Genomic DNA, 17,970 nt, shown 5'->3' with positions numbered 1-17,970 from the left:
AACATGAAAAGTAATGCAAAATTGCAGTGGTGTGCACTTGTGATATCAATCAGATCATTTTATTGGTAGGTTTCATTGATGATCACAAAATTCATATGAATCAAAAGATAACATACACAAATTTCCCATGCAGATAGATTAGCAATAGTACTTGAAAATGTCATACAAAGACTACAAGACTCTTATGTTGACTGTAACTAAATAACTAAAGTCTCTGGTGCCTTCTGTCAGGAGACCACAGAAATTCATTCATGCTCCATAGATGGTAAAGGCAGAGTATGATGCTGGATCGCTAACACTTCCAATCTAAACAGGGCATTTCACTGTAACATTATGAACCTTGTGGTTGCTATTAAATCCTTCAAACAGAAGCTTTATTTGACACCACACTGGAAAAAACAGTGGAAAGCTCATGGAACCCATGGGAGACCACAGAACAGAGCTAGGACAGAGAGAGGGACAGACGGCATTTTGAGGCTGGGCAGTGGGAAAGAATGTTAGTATAAATAAGAGCAGTCATGACAACACCAAGCCTGTTTCGTAGCCTGATATGGAGCGAACAGGCTGGCTTGACAGTACAAATGGCAAAGTACATTAACAGCCATATTGTTATTCTGTTTGGAAAACTGCTATGAAATAAGCTAAAAACATTTGGAGCTAAAACAGCCCAGTTGTCTGCAACAGTTTATGTTGCAGTCAACTCAGCGTTGATGCAAGTGAGTCTGCCTCTTCCCTTCCCATGCCTTATGCAGCTCAATCAGAAGGGATAGGGGATTGACATTGCAGCACCACAAAATTGACCATGTGGTCTAATTATAGCAAGAGGGGTTGGCTTCCAATATAGAGAAAGCCTCAGTCATGGTTCTGTCTGTACGCTGTACCGGATTAAACTATGGCAGGAAAAAAATCTAGAGGAATGGGACTGCTACTGTTGACATTGCACCAATGTCCAATGAAATGCCATGCTGAGTGTTAGGATGGATATGAACAACAGTAATTTGTATATGATTGGTGTATAGAAGGACATATTTAAATGTTATTTGAATATGGTGTTGAACTCTTGCGCTCAAAGTGTAAGTTGCAAACACACTAGACAGTAGGCACATAGTTATCAGGTCTACACTACCAGAAAGTGTCAAACTGTCATAAATCCTGGCAAATGCGAATAGCCATGACCTTCTGAACATTTCCTGAGATAACTTCCTAAATGTTTCATTTTGGGATGAGAGGAAATTTGTATGACAGCATTTGATGAGAGCAAATGTGAATGCCATACCCTGTGACACCCTGTGTGCTCTTACAAATATTTCAAGGCCTAGTATTGCGTCACTGAACCTTGTTGCGCTTAGAAATCTTGACATATCCAAGGATTTTGAAAAGCCTAGCAGCAAACACGTGAGCTTGCTGCAGAAAACACTCAAACAAAAGGCTTGTTGTTCAGTGTAATCCACACTACTTAGCCTTATCCCCAGTGTGTATGTAACTTCACCTAATACGAAACTCATATGACCTCATGCATATCTTGCTGTCAGACTATAGTCCTAAGTTGTTTAGCTAACCCTGACCATCTTCACACAGCTGTCAGCCAACTCTTTCACAGAGCCATATCAGCAGGTGTGGTGTTTGGTTGCTCATGAATAAGCCCCAAGATACCTGAACTCCTGCACATGGGGCAGCTCTTCACTCCCAACTGAATGGGACAGGCCACCTTTTTGCAGGAGAGAACCACAGTCTCAGATTTGGAGGTGCCGATTCTCATCCCACCTTGTGTTACACTCAGCAGCAAACTGCCCCAACGCACACTAGAGATCACAGTCCGATGAAGCCAAAAGGTTGACATCATCAAACAGCAGAGACGCCGCCCCACTGTCGGCAAACTGGACACTCTCCAGACCTCGGCTGTGCTTTGATATCCTGTCCATGAATATCACAAATAGGAGAGGGGACAAGGCACATCCTTTTTGGAGTTCAACGTCCCCCGTGAACAAGCTTAATTTATGTCAAGAATACAAACAAAGCTCTCACTCCAGGTATATGAGGATCAAATGGCTTGCAGCGGGGGTAGCACCGGTACCTCACACTCCTGCAGGATACCTTGGGACCTTCTGCGACCAGGATGTAAACCGCATTCCTCCTCCTGAATCTGAAGCTCAACCACTGGCTAGACTCTAAGCACCTTGGCTTAGACTTTCCCAGGGAGGCTGAGCAGTGTGATCACTTCATAGTTGGGACACACTCCCCATTTTTAAAGACGGGTTCCGAAATCCGAGCGCGATATTGAAGAGACGTGTACCAACTATGACACTCCAACAATATCCAAAGCTGTCAACATTTCAGAACAGATCTTGTCCACCCCTGGCATCTTACCAGACAGAAATACAGAAAGTCAGTTGAAGAATCCTGCAGTTTAGTATCCATCTAAACTATCTAAGTTACTAGCCATGAATTATCCACCAGCTTCCAACCTCCATCCACGCCTTAGGAAAAACCTGCTGAGACAGTCCTTTGCTGTCCATTTTCCCTCTCTCTCATCTCTTCTGACAGAGATAGATGCTGGGAAGAAGAGGGTCGCCACTGTTGTGGCAGCTATGTGACACACTGGCTCCACTCCTACATTCCAGTCTGCAGAATTGTGTGTCAGTGGGAGTGTTTGCGAGGGAGCATGGATGTGTGTGTGTGTGTGTGTGTATGTCCCCATGTTTGGATACCTACCCTGCAGTTCTCCAAGTGTCACATCGTGCTTTCATCATTCTGAACAGAATTTACCCTTGAGTCTAAATACCACAAAATCTGCTTTACTCACAAAAAACAAGCCGTAAAATCATAACTGACATCTGCCTCTGAGATTAGACAGGAGATAAAGTATTATGGTTGGTGGGGTTATTCAGGCCATATTGGTTATAGCCTATAAAATAGAATCTAGCTGTTTTGTGACAAAATGCCTTTAAAGGACAGAAGATGCACGGATGGCAGGGACTTGGCTGAAGTACTGTTTCCCAAAGACAGAGGAAGAGTACACAGCAGCAGAATTCAGACTGCTTCCTATACTTTGCCTTACAAAGCTCAGCTACACAAACATACACAGCTGTGCAAGCACACAACACATCCTTGATCGTACCAGTAACTGACGCTAATTTCCATGCTGACAAAGCTTTTTCTAAGCCCGAACACCCATCTGCAACACAGTTACGGGTTGAACAAATGGTCATGTAGCTAAATATTGTTGTCTCTTAATGAAGCTCAGGCTGTATGCAGGAGCTGTTGGCATGCACCACTAAACCCCTCCAATCCTATTCAACAGAAATGACTAGTTGTTCTTGCTTGTCCAGAAGGGAATTTAACAACAGCAACAACCAGGCGCTTTGTGTCAAAATGCTCTAAGTGGAATCTTGAGTGGGCGCTGGGCACTGCTGTTTTCATGCCATCTGGACAGCGGGGCTGTTGTCCACTGCAAGGCCCAGTTCACAATGCGATGTTCAAGGCAGGGAAACAATTAGCTGTTAGACGCTTTAACAGTTAAAAACAGTTGCTGGCAACTACATGACTGCTCACCCTCTCACCGGGGCACAAATTGAAGTTCTTCATGACTTAGTAAAAGCAAATAAATGTCCCACAAGTTTATATATAAGATATAAAGATGCATCAGCAGAGCAAGTCAAACTGTGCCGAGAGGAATATTTTGTACATCTTTCAATTTCCTTGCCCCGTTTTCCCTGCAGCTCTAGCTTTCTCTTTTCTTTCTGCTTTCTATCCCTCTATTGCAATCATTCTCAATTTCTTCCTCTAGGTCAGCCGGTCGGTTTTCAATGAGCCACTGGAGCAAAAGTGTAGCAGGGAGGAAAATACAAAAAGAGACAATTACACAGCAACCCAGTAGTTATTACATGAGGGTGGGTGACACAGCCTTACAAAGCTCAGCCAAAGTGTGTGGGAATGCGTGGTGGCCTTGTTTTTCTCCCCAGTGGCTGCCGCTGTCACTGGTAACAAGGTGCAGATTTAGCACCTACTCGAAGCCTCCGGGTGGTTGGTGAATGTCAGCTTACCAGTGATTTACACGGTCATTATGAAAAATATATGGGTCAAGAGGATAAACAGCATGCGAAGTTGCACAGCTAGGACCTTTAGTGAGGATGGGAACGTCTGTGTTTTCGTTAGTAATCAGGGGTGGAGTGGGAAAGAATGACGGTTGTTGCTGCAGTGACATAGACGTTTGGAGGCAAATTAGCTTGTAAATGTGTTGCTCTTTTTCTTCCTGTTTAGGTCGCAGTCAATGTGGGTCACAGGTCAATATGGAAATGATAGTGTATGGAAAGTAATATGGAAAGGTGGTGCTGGCACATCATTACATCCAGCAATATGTTTCCATTCAAATGGATGAGACATTTATTATTCATTATGATGGCAAAAATGTAACATGAAGTTAGTTAAGTTGTTCATTCTACTGTATGAGTGGGCCACAAGTTTGACCAATGGCATTCAAATGGACACTGACAATAGAGATTTTGGTCCCAAACCATTATTTTCAAGTGCCTCGACCAGAACAAACAAACACAGCTAAAGCCTATGCAAATGCATGGCAAGGCGCCACTTTATAAAATAGGATTAGTTAGTTGAGGACAAAGGGGAGAAAAAAGCCACAACCCAAACCCACTTCTCCACCATTTTGGACCTGCCAGCTTTTCCCATTACCCAACTAAGACACTAATCTCTCCACACAATATAAGGAATTTGGACTTTATGTAGCCTGAGCATGGTTACTGCTGAGGGGTTCATTCCACTCTGTGGCAGTCGGACCATGCAAACTCCCTAACCCCCTCTATTTACAACATCAACACTGCATGTAGCAAAGACCATAAGGACTGTGCCATTGTTCCATGCCAACTACCATTAACAAACCAGTCTGTTTGTAGTTTATATCTGGGTAAAACAAAGTCAAACTCCAAAGGTGCGTAGAACTTGAATGAGGTTGGTGATCAAAGTATAAAAAAAAATATGCAGAAATCAAAAGTGCATCAGCGTAGTGTAGCAGCTTGCCCACTATTTTGGATATGGTGGACTGAAGATATACAGTATGTGTTGAATATGCTGGTAAGATTGAATGCACACATGAAACTCAGTATTTAATGGGACATGATGATGCCATATGAAACAGAGCCACATCTGTGCAGCTGATCCTGCAGCTAACGCCCAAATATTAGTGTCACACAGCGTGCTCAGGACGGGGAATTACTCCCTTACTGCTGCTTTGTTGCTAGTATTGATGATGATATGCAGATGATATATTGGCTACATGCGGACTATGGTCTAACTTAGTGTGATAGAAAAGCTAAAAAAATAATAATTTTTTTTTTTTTAAAATCACGGAGATAGGAAACTCTGGTCAACTCTAATGAGCTAGAACCGAGACGGTAGTCTGCTCCCTGCTAATAGCGTTCTGCAGTTAGCCATGGGAAGGTTCTGGAGAGATAATTAACTAACCACAACTGACATCACCGTTGGTAGGAGCACATCATTTTAGGGCCTAAAAAAACCCAAATTAGGTAAAGAAAAAAAGTAACAAACTATTTATTTTGCCCACTTTTAGAATGTATATTTTAGGCATTACTGCTATATTAGTCCGTTTACAGTGGAGAGAGACAGAAAAGATGAGAGACAGAGAGAGAGAGGGGGGGGGGGGGGATGTTGACATGCAACAAATATTATACTTACCAAAGCCCAATCCAAATACGTATCACACAAATTATATATCAAAAAAGCTCTTCAGCATGGCATCAGGTTAGCCCAATGCAGCTAGTGGACTTGGCCAACAGAGGTTACAGGGGTTTCAAATGTTAAGTTTTGTTTAGTAGTTGAAATGGGTTCATCCTTTCATTGTGCAAATTACAGAATGCGTCATTTCACTGTTGAGCCCTGACCCAATTTGCCTGTCACCACGTCTCGCTTATTTCATCCATCGAGGAGGAAAGGACTGAGGATGAGTGTAATGGTCGGTGTGTGCACTACACCATATGTACCAGTGTGGTGAAAGAGTCTCAAGAACTCAGAGGGTTGCATTAGAGTTGTGTCAAGATGTAGTTTGGCCCTGCTTATTCTGGTCTTATCGAGGCTGTTGAACTACTTCAACAGTAACCATAAAAATATAAAGCGGACTGGTTGAAGTGGTCCTCTGCGGTGGTCAGCTAGAGCTGGACAAGAAGCTAGAACAATGAAAGGAAAAAGATGGAAATGAATGCTCCATTAACTCTCAAACTGTTGTGCATCACTTGCCAAGTGGCCTGCTGCCTGCCAGCTGACCCCTCTGTTTTGTTTAATCCAATAACAGCCATGAGACACAGACAGCCCGGCCTGAGCCTCCATCACCACTCTCCTGCCACCAAAACCATTATCCTATTGAATTATCTCATGAAATGTTTTCAACGACAGCAAAGCTACAAACTGTAAAGTCTACTAATTAAATCTGTGCTCAAAATGGGATATAGTTGATGTTGCTATACAAAGGCCACTGTGTGGGACAAAAGTGGGGCGGCCATCAAACGATCCCTGCAAATCTGCCAATTTTCCATCTCAACAACCTAAGAAGAAGCTTTAAAAGGACATGTGAATGCATTTTATTGTAGGCACCCATGGGCCCATCCAGACAACTAAGTATAACTTGTCCTCACTGACTCTTTCTCCCATCACACGCTTACACAGGACCCCACTTACCCTGACTCCCATAGTGGAGCATCACAGCAACCATGGCAGCGCACATGGTGGGAACATGTGCTCCTGATTTCAGCAACACAGCACTCTACTGAGTACATGGTAGGGGATACTCAATAATTAATATAGTCAAGAGTGCATTAAACAGCCCCACTGGAGGCATGGAGACCATAAAAGGCAACAGAGGCAACTGAGGAGAGAAGATAGCAACTCAGCAGGCACTCAGACATTTATCTCAGGACTCAGAGGTAAGAGCTGGATGATGCTGGATGGAACAGCTGCCTCAACTTGTTAGGTACACTACAACAAAACAGATTCATTCCTTTTATTTGTTTTGTAAGGCCCAGCTATGTGTGGACAATATTTTAAATTTGTGTACACGTCACTATATTCATTCACCATATGGTGACTAACATGAACATTTCAGACGAAATAACCATATTCTCCATATTTACAGTAGTAGGCCTGGAGAAAATGAGCAATACAAGTGTTAGTTCAGTGGTGTGAGTCATCTCCTCTTTGTTTATGATAACCTAGATATGAACGGCTGAAGTGAAGGGTCATTTTTTAAATGAAAGAAAGTGAAAGACAGCGTGAAAGACAGAATGCCTATATAATATAACTTATATTATACATAGCTTATATTATATTATTATATTAGCTTATAACGATATTCATCCAGGGCACGGCATTAGTGATGCAAAACAATGCCTGTAACACTGGCTTTTAAGTAAGTTAGATGCGCAAAGAATGAATGAAGTGATGAGGAGGGCAAACTAAGTGCAACCAGATCAGACAGAAGTTTCGACAGGTAAAGAGCGTCCAGTCACCTCACACCAGACCGAAGACTGTAGTATATTATAGCATGCTACTAGTTACAGCTGAAGCCAAGCTCAGCACCATAAGCACAACAAAACCGTACGCTGTTTCCAACATTTACAGTCAAAACACTCACCCTCCAGTCAAGCGCAGAGAAAAGCAGCGCACAGCGGCGTGTTGACTCGACGCAAGGCTGGGAGATTTGTAAGGCAGCTGTAACGGGAGTCTGTGTCCACTGCCTCTGTCAAGCCGGGGTCCGGGATAACAACAGCCGGGTTTTGGTTGCCTTTTGTTTTGACGAGGAGCAGTCTCTCTCCACCCGAGGGAGGCGTGGCGGGAAATCTGCTGCTGCCTTCAAGTGCGCCTCGGAAAAGCTTACTTCACAGTTCGGAGGTCGTAAATATGACTTGTCGCACATTCAGGTGCCTTTGGTCGGAAATAATAACAAAATAGACCCTGTAACAAGAATATTTTTTGGGGGGGCTGTTGTTTTATTTTAGAAAACAACACGATGCTACTTTGTGCTGGAGAAAAATGTGCATCAGACATGTAATATGGAGGTTATATTATTTATTCAAAACAAAAATGCATGATAACTACATTTGAACATAGAGTGAAAATAAAAACATGCAGCAATACTGATTGTTTACATAAAATGCCAAACAATTCCATATAATAACAACATACAGTGGGCTGACATGTCCATGCTCTCTGCTCCTTTGCTCACATCTCAGCTGGAGCATCATAGGCTGTGTTCAGTGACCTGATGCCCAGGTCACTTCACTGTGCACTGAAAACAATTTGACAAATCCCCTGCAAAGTGTCCATGATCTTGCTGTCTTCTAAACTTTCAGGCACAATAAAAGCTTCTCTGGTGATTTGCTTTCCCCCACAGACAAGGTGAGTGGTCAGGGTGAACCACACTTCCTTTGCACTGATAACTGCAAACTAGCTGCCTAGCGAATGTTATACCTGTGTCTTGCACACTTGTCTCCATGCTGTTGATATGACAATAATCATAGCTTCTGTGTTTCTTTAAATGTCATTATTGTTAGTGGACAGAATTTGCCATTGACTTTGACATCAAACAAAACAAAAAGAAAATAAAGGAAAATTAGGGTAAAATGTATTTAAAACTGTACCACAACACACCTAAACACATAACACACTTAAAGTTATTGCAACACAAAAGTATATACCATTATTAATAGCAAAGAGCTGAATAGAAGAAACAGTTCGGAGAGAAAACAGGACAGAATACTGGCTGCCATGGCGACAAAGACTTTTGGCAGAGTGGATCAAGGATGAAGGTTTTTAGCTCTCATCAGCTTCCGTAGATCTCAATTGGGTATCAGGTAGATCTCATTTCCTCCAAAGTTACCACATCATGTACACTTCGGGAACGCCCACTTTGCAGGTCACTTGGCAGTAGGCCTAATCTGTCAATGTCTTGAAAAAGGTCGGCGAACCAAAATGCTGACAGAATAAAGCAGAGTTTGTAACTATGTGTAAGCGAGATTAATTTAGTTTTTTTTTGACAAAGTATTCGAAATTTGCACCAATCAGAATCACACTAAATATGGGTCCTGTGCAGGTATCGCCTGTTTGATTGGAACACAGGGGCAGTAAATTGACACCCTCCCAGTAATATTTACCACTTTGTTGGAACGTACATGTACACTCAACTTGCAATTGCAATATTTCCGACAGCACATGAAGGCAGCATATTGTCTCTGGTCTGATTTGAAGGCTCTCGGGTGAAGAGCGCCGCGATGTGGACGCTCTGCGGTATCAACACGAGCAGCTGCACCCTAAACTTGAGATCCAGGCTCCAATTCAATTGTGTGTTGGTGCATGTGTGTTTGTGTGTGTGTGTGTGAGAGAGAGAGAGAGAGAGAGAGAGAGAGAGAGAGAGACAGAGAGAGAGAGAGAGAGAGAGAGAGAGGGAGGGAGAGAGAGAGAGAGAGAGAGAGGGAGGGAGAGAGAAAGAGAGAGAGAGAGAGAGAGAGAGAGAGGGAGGGAGAGAGAAAGAGAGAGAGAGAGAGGGAGAGGGAGAGTATATGGGTCGGTGGGTGCTTTAGCGAGTGTGTGTGTGTGTGTTTGGGGGGGGGGGGGGGGGGGGGGGGGGGTTGAGAACTAGAGATCCAGGCTCCAATTCAATTGTGTGTTTGTGCATGTGTGTCTGTGTGTGAGAAAAAGAGAGAGAAAGAGAGAGAAAGAGAGAATATGGGTTGGTGGGTGGTGTGAGTGTGTGAGAGTGAGTCAGTGAAGTCTCAATGTCCAAGTGACACGGTTTCTATATATAATATAATTGTGTGAAAAAGCACTTGTGTTCCAGGATGTGAAGTATGAAAAAGGCAAACCAGGATCTATCCAACTGACACATCCACAAATTTGTGGGCTTTTCGGCAATTATCAGTACGAAATAACATCTCCGGCTGAAACAGAAAAGCTAACCTACTTATCTCACTTCATGGGGTTCAGGTAGAATTTCTCCTATGCAATTCCCAAGGTGAGCATTGAGCTAAACATAAATACACCCCCTCAGTATCCTGTCATCCTCTCAGAGAACCTATGAGACATTGTTAACCTATGCAAAAAACTCCCAAGTTCCAGGGAAATGTCATATCAAATGTTTTGCAGTGGCGACTTGGTTAAGGTTGGTTTTTGGAGGGGAGAGGAGCTGGGTCATTGTGGGTTTCAAATTGTTACCTGGGAGTGTGGGAAAGATGCGTGGTCTGTCTGTCTCCAAACGCCGAAGACAAATTGCAAGCTGTTTCTCCTTCGGGGCTTTGTCCAAGCCAGTGGCTATCAGGTAAGAGCCGAACTGTTCTTTCCATATCTTCCATGGGGCAGAAAGGTCGTCTAGCATGGGCAAGAGAGGCTGCATTTGAGCCAAAATGATGGTGTGTGCATCTGGAGGACTTGTGTCCGACCCAGGACTGAAGTCTAAGGGGAGCACTCAATGTGATGTTATGATAAAATAAACAAAAACATATTTTGGCCCACGTGTGGTAGTGACTCTAACGTAGGGGCGACAACTTGACAATCATTACCAAGGTTTAATGTATCATGTCTTGTATTTATAGTACATATTAGCTAGAACTCCCGCTGTGATAATGAACTTAATTCTGCAGTTATACATGTCATTTTTCTTTTTGTTTTTTTACTATTATGAATTCAAAGAATTATTGTGAAGATTGTTGTTTATTCTACAGTAATCAAAACCTCAATGTATATCTAGCGTATTTTATGAATATGACAGAAAACAATCAGATTGTCTCACTTGTTATTGTTATTTATGTGTTATTTGTTATTAATTGTTAATTGTTATTTGCCCATTTGATTTGGGTTGTCAGGTTAAGTAATTAATTAAGTAATTTGAAATCTGGTTTTTAGCTCAGCTCTGCTTGTGGCCAGCGACTCACCAGTGCTGGTGCTGTAGGTGCGAACAGTGGTGGCAGTCGGAGGTGGCGACCCTGAGTCCATGGACGCCGTGTCGTCGTCTTGGGAACAGCCGGCTTGGATGGCTCTCAGGTAGCTATGGCTACGGGATCGGAAGCATGTTGGCATGGGCAAGTCTGGAGGCTCCGGGTTGTCCTGAGAATGGGAGCGGGAATCTCTGTATGTGGACTCGGAGCTGCGGTCCTCATAGCGATGGCTCATTTCCAGGTCCCGTAGCTGGATGGAGGAAAGAGGCAGGTTGGTACAGAGGGCACAATCTGACGTGATGACAATAGTGTCACAGTAAGGAGAACAGTGCTGCATGTATGGGACTGCAGTGGCTGATCCCAACAGCACTCCAGCACTAACCACTAACTGCCCAGCTGACTGTGTCTGTAAAGGGCAATCCATACCTGTGAGGCACATTTGGTAGGATGCAATAAAATGGCACCAAAAGGGTCAAAAGTTATATTGCATGGGAAACTACAATTAGTGCAAAGCAGTGCAGAGCTCTATGTATTGGCCTCTTCAGACTCACTGTTTAGATGGGGTATCATTTCACTCGTTACATGCATTATCAATTTTTGACATTTGTTACACTGCCTGCTATACACAACTTGTCAAGTTACAGAAAACAAAGGAAGCACCAAAAAATAGAAATCACATTGAAAAGTTTTTCGTAAGATGTATACATAAATTGCATGGTTATAAAAAAAGAGTCAACCATTTCTGAGACTTGCTTAAAATTCATGAATGCAGAGGGGGGAAAAAAAAGTGGCACAGCTTTTGAAGACTAAGAAGCAGCCTTGCAGATGATGGGTTTTCATATTCCATTGACTGACAGCAACAACCTGACTGGGAGCCAAAAATTGTGTTTGTAGCAAAGGTGTTTTGATGAAGCACTCAGTGGTGACAGGAGGAAGGAAGCGAGGAGGGGAGTGGAAGAGGGAGAGAGCATGGAAGAGGACGGGGGAGAGAGTCTAGTTACAGCCACAGTCCACGTTTTTGGTCAAGTTTTGAATAGAGGTGATTTTTAGTTAAAAAATGTTAACAATGTCCCATACTAAATTAATTTTGTTTAGTTGAAAATGACACAAGTTGAGGCACAACAAGTCCAAATTATAGTCCATGTTGGATTTGCTTGGTATTGCGCTGTGCATGCAAAATAAATGCAATAAATTCACGCATCAGCTCACTCTGAATTTCTTATAATGCAGTGACCTGTCAAAGATTGGGTCCAAATCTCGTAGTAATAGCTTGTAATGCCTCATTTGACAAGCCCATTGAAATAGATCAGAGCCAATTCAGCATAGTTGTTCATCATTTCAGTGACCTTGTCATTGGAAGGCTAATAGCTCTTATGTAAGTGGATGAATTCGACCTGAAACCACCATTGTCACTCATTCAACTTTTAGGCTCAGAACATTAATATGAGATACAGTTGGGAAATGGGGATTCTTTGTTCAATGTAAGCTCATTTTATTAATGTCATTCAAGCTGTTATCTGTGAAAATGCTAATTTTACTAGGGGAATGAGTGTTAGTAGCTCAAGGCAGAAGGCAGTGTCTTTGAAAATGACTGGTGATTTGGAAGTGGAAAGTTTGCTAGGAGCTAAGTGATGTAAATTTATAGGAAGTACAAATGTACTCTTAACACATTAGAAGAAAATCTACTAGGCTAATGAGAGAAAGAAATACACAAACAGAGAGAGAGGGAGAAAGAGAGAGGGCTGTCAGGCATGCAATAGTTTGGGCTCCGTCAGCGTATAAAAGACCACATTTCACACAATCCATCTCTCCAACCTCTGACCTGTCCAATACAGCTGCTCCTGCCCAAGGTGCTGCAGGCCTGGCTGAAGTCATCGTCATCCCAGCGTGGGAAAGATGAGCCTGAATCTCCAATGCAGTCTAGGTTGTCCAGGCTGCGGTTATTGGAGAGCTCTCTGAGAGATGGAAGACAGCTGGAAAAGGGAGGAGAATGAGAGGACAAGAGAAAAGAAAAAGGGGATATGTGAGGATAGGAAATGTGAAGAAGAAAATTGAAGGCAGGAGTGTGTGAGGAAATGTTCAAGGGAAAGATGCCAAAAGAGGCGATGTTAAAATAGGAAGACAGGGAAGTAGAAGGAAAAACATGGATCAGGGGAGAAATGAAATGGCCAGCAAAGAGAGGAATCAGGAGAGAGAAAAACAGGAGGATTAGGTTGTTATTCAAGTCATTACCACTTTCATTTAACAGTCGTCATGAATCCAAATCTAGACTCCATTCAAAAATCATCTAATTTTAGCATCAATCATTATAGCATCTGAGCATGCAAAGCCAATGATGTCAGGCCACGCATATACACAGCTAACTGTGCCATCATGGTGCCAAAGTCAAAGAACATTAGGATTATCATCAAATACCAGCTCGAATGAAATGATTAGTCTGTTTTACTTGGTCTTTGTTGGCACACAGTGATAGTAACATGACAGTAAACTGCCATGCGATGGTCTTTGGACACATATGCCCCAACCCCCTCCCCCGCCCGCATGAATAGCGGCAAACTGAGCATAGGGCTACATTTTACCTAAAAGCACCAGGGCAGATGGTATCTAGAAGCTTGAGGGAAGCTGGCAGTTGGGACGGGCATGAAGTTGGCATTTCGAGTTTGCCGCTGACTTTACAAACTTCTAATGGGGGCTAGTGCAAGGTGATTGATCGGAGGTCATCCAATCAGGAATAAGCATTTGCACCGCACCCCCAAGAAGCGGCTGACAGGCCTATCACTGACCTGCTCATTGACCTGCCCAGCTGGTGCAGAGAGGACACACTGTGGAGTGGAGACCACAGGGCATCCAGCTCCCCCTGCAACATGGCGTAATCCAGGGTTCTGCTGTTCATGTCAATCAGGGTGGAGCGCGGGGTCGGATGGTCAGGGATTGGCAGTTGGAGTAGGGTTAGTCATTCAAGCACGCTTTAAGGGGAGTATAAATCCTTACATTTCTAAACATAGATCTTAAAGGCAATTCTGTTTTATTATTTTTGAGATGTGCTGAGGAGTGTGTGTACTCCTCCTCCTGATATGTAGAAATGTGTGTCAGGTAGGCCTGTGTGTGAGCCTCAAGCTGCTGCCCTCTTGTGTCGGTTAACTAGAGTTGTCTTTTCACATAATACTTATCAGACTGTGATTGTGATCCAACCAGAAACATGCCCACTGTTACATTGGCTGCACATACTGGGGCACTAGCAATGTGTCATTTTGAGATTGTAACCTGACAAGTTGAGGAGCAAAAGTACAACAAGAGAAACAACAGCGAGCTTTGTGATCTACGCAGGAAGCATGTTTATTGCTTTATACAGGGATCATCACTTTCTGTAACTGATCCCTTCACTAGGTTTTGCTCTTGCTGCGGTTTATAATTGGCCGTATTTTAATCCTAGCAAATTGCTAATGCATGTTAGGGCACAAACTATCAATTTATCCTTTGTTTTCCTAAATTTCAGATTATATTGCACTTTATTTTTTTCTCTGTAATATAATTAACAAATTTGCAAAGAGCTGAAGTACAGTCTAGGTTACAAGTCACACAAACAAACACATTATTGGCTGTTCTGTTGATTGATGGTTCATGACAGAGTTGGTAGCCATGAAGCATGGGGTTGGTTGTCACAATTAATCTGTTTTAATTGTTTTAAAATTGGCACATTATTGACACTGAATTGAAATCAAGTTATTTGTTAATATTATCCGAGACTCATATTCAGTGAACATTGTGTGGGTTTTGAGCTGATGACTATTATTTACATGTTTACAGAAATTTCAGTGAACAAGTCAAATGGAAAGAACTACATCAACAAAGTTCAAATTTAAATTATGACATGTATGTGTGTTGCTATACAGTATATGTAAAGCATAGTGTTTAATTTGTGAGGAGTGTATTGCTGAATACAGTATGCGTATATCTGAATGCTTTGTTCATTGGCAAAATCTGACATAAGAGCCCATCAGAGTGTGAACACTGAAAGTGAAGTTTTTTACCGTATGTTAAAATCCAAAATATCCAAAATATAGTCCCTTCTTTTTACATTGTTCAGCACAATATCAAAGCATGGAAATCTACAGCAAAAGAATTGTTTAGCTTAAAATACCTTATTGTAAGGAGCAAATCACTGCATATAGTCTTTACACATAGAGACTAGTTTTATCCCAGGCAGCACCAGATGTAACAGTTACCAAAATCCGTTGCCACTTAAGGACGTTGTGAGAGATTTTTAGTCCTGAAATCTGGGCAGACATTACCAAAGATGGTAATGTTGTCTTGGTTAAATTTGTTTAACATTGGCTCGGAAACAAATGAAAGAATGCTTCAATGCTTTCAATCTCTGTCATTTTCTTAAAAAGCCTAGTCAAGTCAACAAAGTCCCACTGTGCCTGCACCGCACATAGTGCAATATTGTCTGCTTCGGAAAGCATGTAATTTAAAGACAGTGAGGCACAAGCTCAGTCGGTCAGAGAAGATGAGGCTGCTTTGTGGTGATTTACTGGTTGAGTGCAAACGGAAGAAAGTGTCATGTTGTGTAAACTATACTAACGCTGTCTGCATCTTCTTAGCCAGAATGCTGCCTTGCAGGACCATCGGTAAATCACGGCTGAGGAGATGACAGTAAGGCTCCGGCATGTGGAGGACGGCAGGGAATCTGACGCCACTTAATTCTATGCGCGAATAAGCGCAGCTTGGTTGACTCTGTGTGTGTGTGTGTGTGTGTGCGTGTGTGCGTGCATGTGTGTATGTGTGTTGTATGCATTTGTGTGTTCCTCTCTTTAGTATGTAGGAGACTGCATATGTGCATGCCATGAGCTTAGGTGTGAGTACGTGGGTATCTCTGAAAACAGCACTTTGCATACCCATACATTTTAACATAAAGGTACTTTCCCTTTTATTAAATACTAATGTGTACTGCATAATAACATACAGCTCTGTGTCTCAGTCTGTTGTCTTACTTGCGTGGGGGTAGCTGGTCGCTCAGAGACTGCTGCGTAGCCCTGAGGTAGCTCTGGCGACGAGCGGCGGTTTTTGGCGAGGGTTTGGGGCTTCCCTCCGAGTCGTCGCTGTCCTCAATGTCGCCCATGGCCTTCACATAGCTGCCGCTGCGCATCCGCCGACACGGGATTTCATTGGCACCCCCGCTGCGGCCTAATGTGCTACTCCAATCACCCTACAGGCAACATCAATCCGCTAAAATTAGTCTTTGGTTTTCTTACAAACTGTGTCATCCCTGTATCACTGTATTGCTGCTGTTCATGAGAATGCTTTGATTTTTCATTAAAATATACAAGGTATGGGCTTTTATTTTAGAGATCAATATCATTCTCCTATGCTCTCTAAATTCATTCAGTGCAGCTTATCTCAAACACTACATTCACTTCAGGTCTACTCACCCTTCGCCCAACCTGCAGGTAGTTGCAGGTTAGCTCCTGTTGGCAGGATTTGGACTTGAGCATGGACCTGTCCAGAGTAGCTGAGCCCTTCTGGATCACCTGCCTCGGCTGGCCCATGGTCAACGTGGACCAGGAGCTCCCTTTCATAAAGTCACTATCATTGATCAACATACTTGCTCCTCCTCCTCCTCCGCCACCGCCCGGCCCAGGAAGCGCCTGATACTTCATGTCGTTGTTGCTTTTGGAGGAGCTGATGGTGTTGTAGCCGCTGTGGATGTATCTGCTCTGACCTCCCTGGCTGTCGTGGGTGGTGGGACGGCCCAGAGTCATCATGGCCATGGGGTTACGGTAGCTGCTCAAATCGCTGCTGTCCAAATCGTCCGAGCTCCAGTAGCCCGACATGTTGGAGCGTGGCCGTCGTTTGGCAGTCCCCTCTGATTTAGTACCCCGATCTTTACTCTTGGATCTGCGATTCTGCTTCCCTCCATCTTCGGTGCCGGACGAGCCTCCGCCGCTGCCAGCAGAGCGTCCGTTGATGTTTCCTTTCATGTTGTGGCTCTCCAGTGACTGGGACTTCGCGAAGAGCTTCTGGACTGAGTGTAGCATGTAACGGATGCGACCCGGGCTGTCTGTGCGCTGCTTGGTGGCAGCTACCGCAGACGTTCTGTGGAACTGCAACGTGCTGAAGCCATCTCGGCCGCCAGGCAGCTGCTTATCAAACTGCTCCAGCAGATTGGGTGGTACCTGGTTCTTGGTCGCGTGATGCGATATAGTTGCTGAGCCACTTGTAATCATGGGTGTCCGTCCACTCATCCCTGCCATGCCTATGCCCATCCCCATGCCCATGGACATGGATGTGCCCATGGTCCCTGTAGTTATCCCCCCAATGCTGTCCCCAGGCGGGGAGAAGTCAGACTGGTCGTAGGAGTTGTAATGGATCCTGGGGAAGGTGCTGCTGTTGGACAGCTGGTTGTTGAGGGGCAGCATGCAGTCTGGTGGGAGGGAACCGGGGTTGGCTGAAGGGTAGTGGTGGGGGTCCATGGTGCCATAGTGGTCCATTGTGGGGCTCAGCAGGTAGGGACTACGTGGCAGGGTGCTGGTCTTTTGAGGGTAGAGGGCCTCCGGAGGGACTGAGGAGGGGTCGCAGGAGTCAGACAGGTGTCTGTTACGGTTCGTCCCTAACCCTTTCATGGTGGTGAGGAGGGGCCCAGACCTCTAGAAGACCCCCAGGCCAGGGAGAGATGAACGACGACCTCGAGGGTGATTCCTAGGACAGAGGAACAAACACAGAACGAGAAAGAGAAGGGAGAAAGAAAACAAGGGGTTTAGACTATGTACAAAAGTACTGTGCATCACACACGCACGCACGCACACACATACACACGCACACACACACACAGAGAGAAAAGACTCAACAATGCCTATCAGTTCGGCCACTCAAACACACCCACTTATGCACAGAACCAGACTACAAACAGGCTAGCTGTAGGGCTGTGAAAGAAATATTGTGAGGTGAATAAGCCAGCTTTCCACTGCCTCCCACAGTGAACATCTGTGTTGCAATGCTGGAAATGGATGGAACAACA

At 43.9% G+C, this 17,970-nt stretch overlaps 1 protein-coding gene across 4 annotated transcripts in view; it reads right to left on the bottom strand.

The window, feature by feature from the left end:
• dlgap4b (discs, large (Drosophila) homolog-associated protein 4b) overlaps positions 1-17,575 on the bottom strand; it is a 28,049-nt gene extending 10,474 nt beyond the window's left edge. The window contains exons 1-6 of one of the 4 annotated variants that reach the window (XM_071894438.2): positions 16,385-17,575; positions 15,947-16,161; positions 13,736-13,837; positions 12,775-12,925; positions 10,950-11,202; positions 10,234-10,386 (exon numbers count right to left, since the gene is read on the bottom strand). In XM_071894438.2, the coding sequence (XP_071750539.2) occupies positions 10,234-10,386; positions 10,950-11,202; positions 12,775-12,925; positions 13,736-13,837; positions 15,947-16,161; positions 16,385-17,575 (2,065 nt within the window). Of the gene's footprint in view, positions 1-10,233; positions 10,387-10,949; positions 11,244-12,767; positions 12,926-13,735; positions 13,838-15,946; positions 16,162-16,360 lie in introns of all 4 variants that reach the window. The other 3 variants (XM_071894440.2, XM_071894439.2, XM_071894441.2) reach the window with 3 other exon arrangements.
• Positions 17,576-17,970: the final 395 nt, after the last annotated feature.

Source organism: Centroberyx gerrardi, chromosome 5 (assembly GCF_048128805.1).
Source record: "Centroberyx gerrardi isolate f3 chromosome 5, fCenGer3.hap1.cur.20231027, whole genome shotgun sequence".
Taxonomy (NCBI): domain Eukaryota; kingdom Metazoa; phylum Chordata; class Actinopteri; order Beryciformes; family Berycidae; genus Centroberyx; species Centroberyx gerrardi.
The sequence above is the reverse complement of the archived record's forward strand: the minus strand, read 5'-3'. Positions and strand labels throughout refer to the sequence as shown.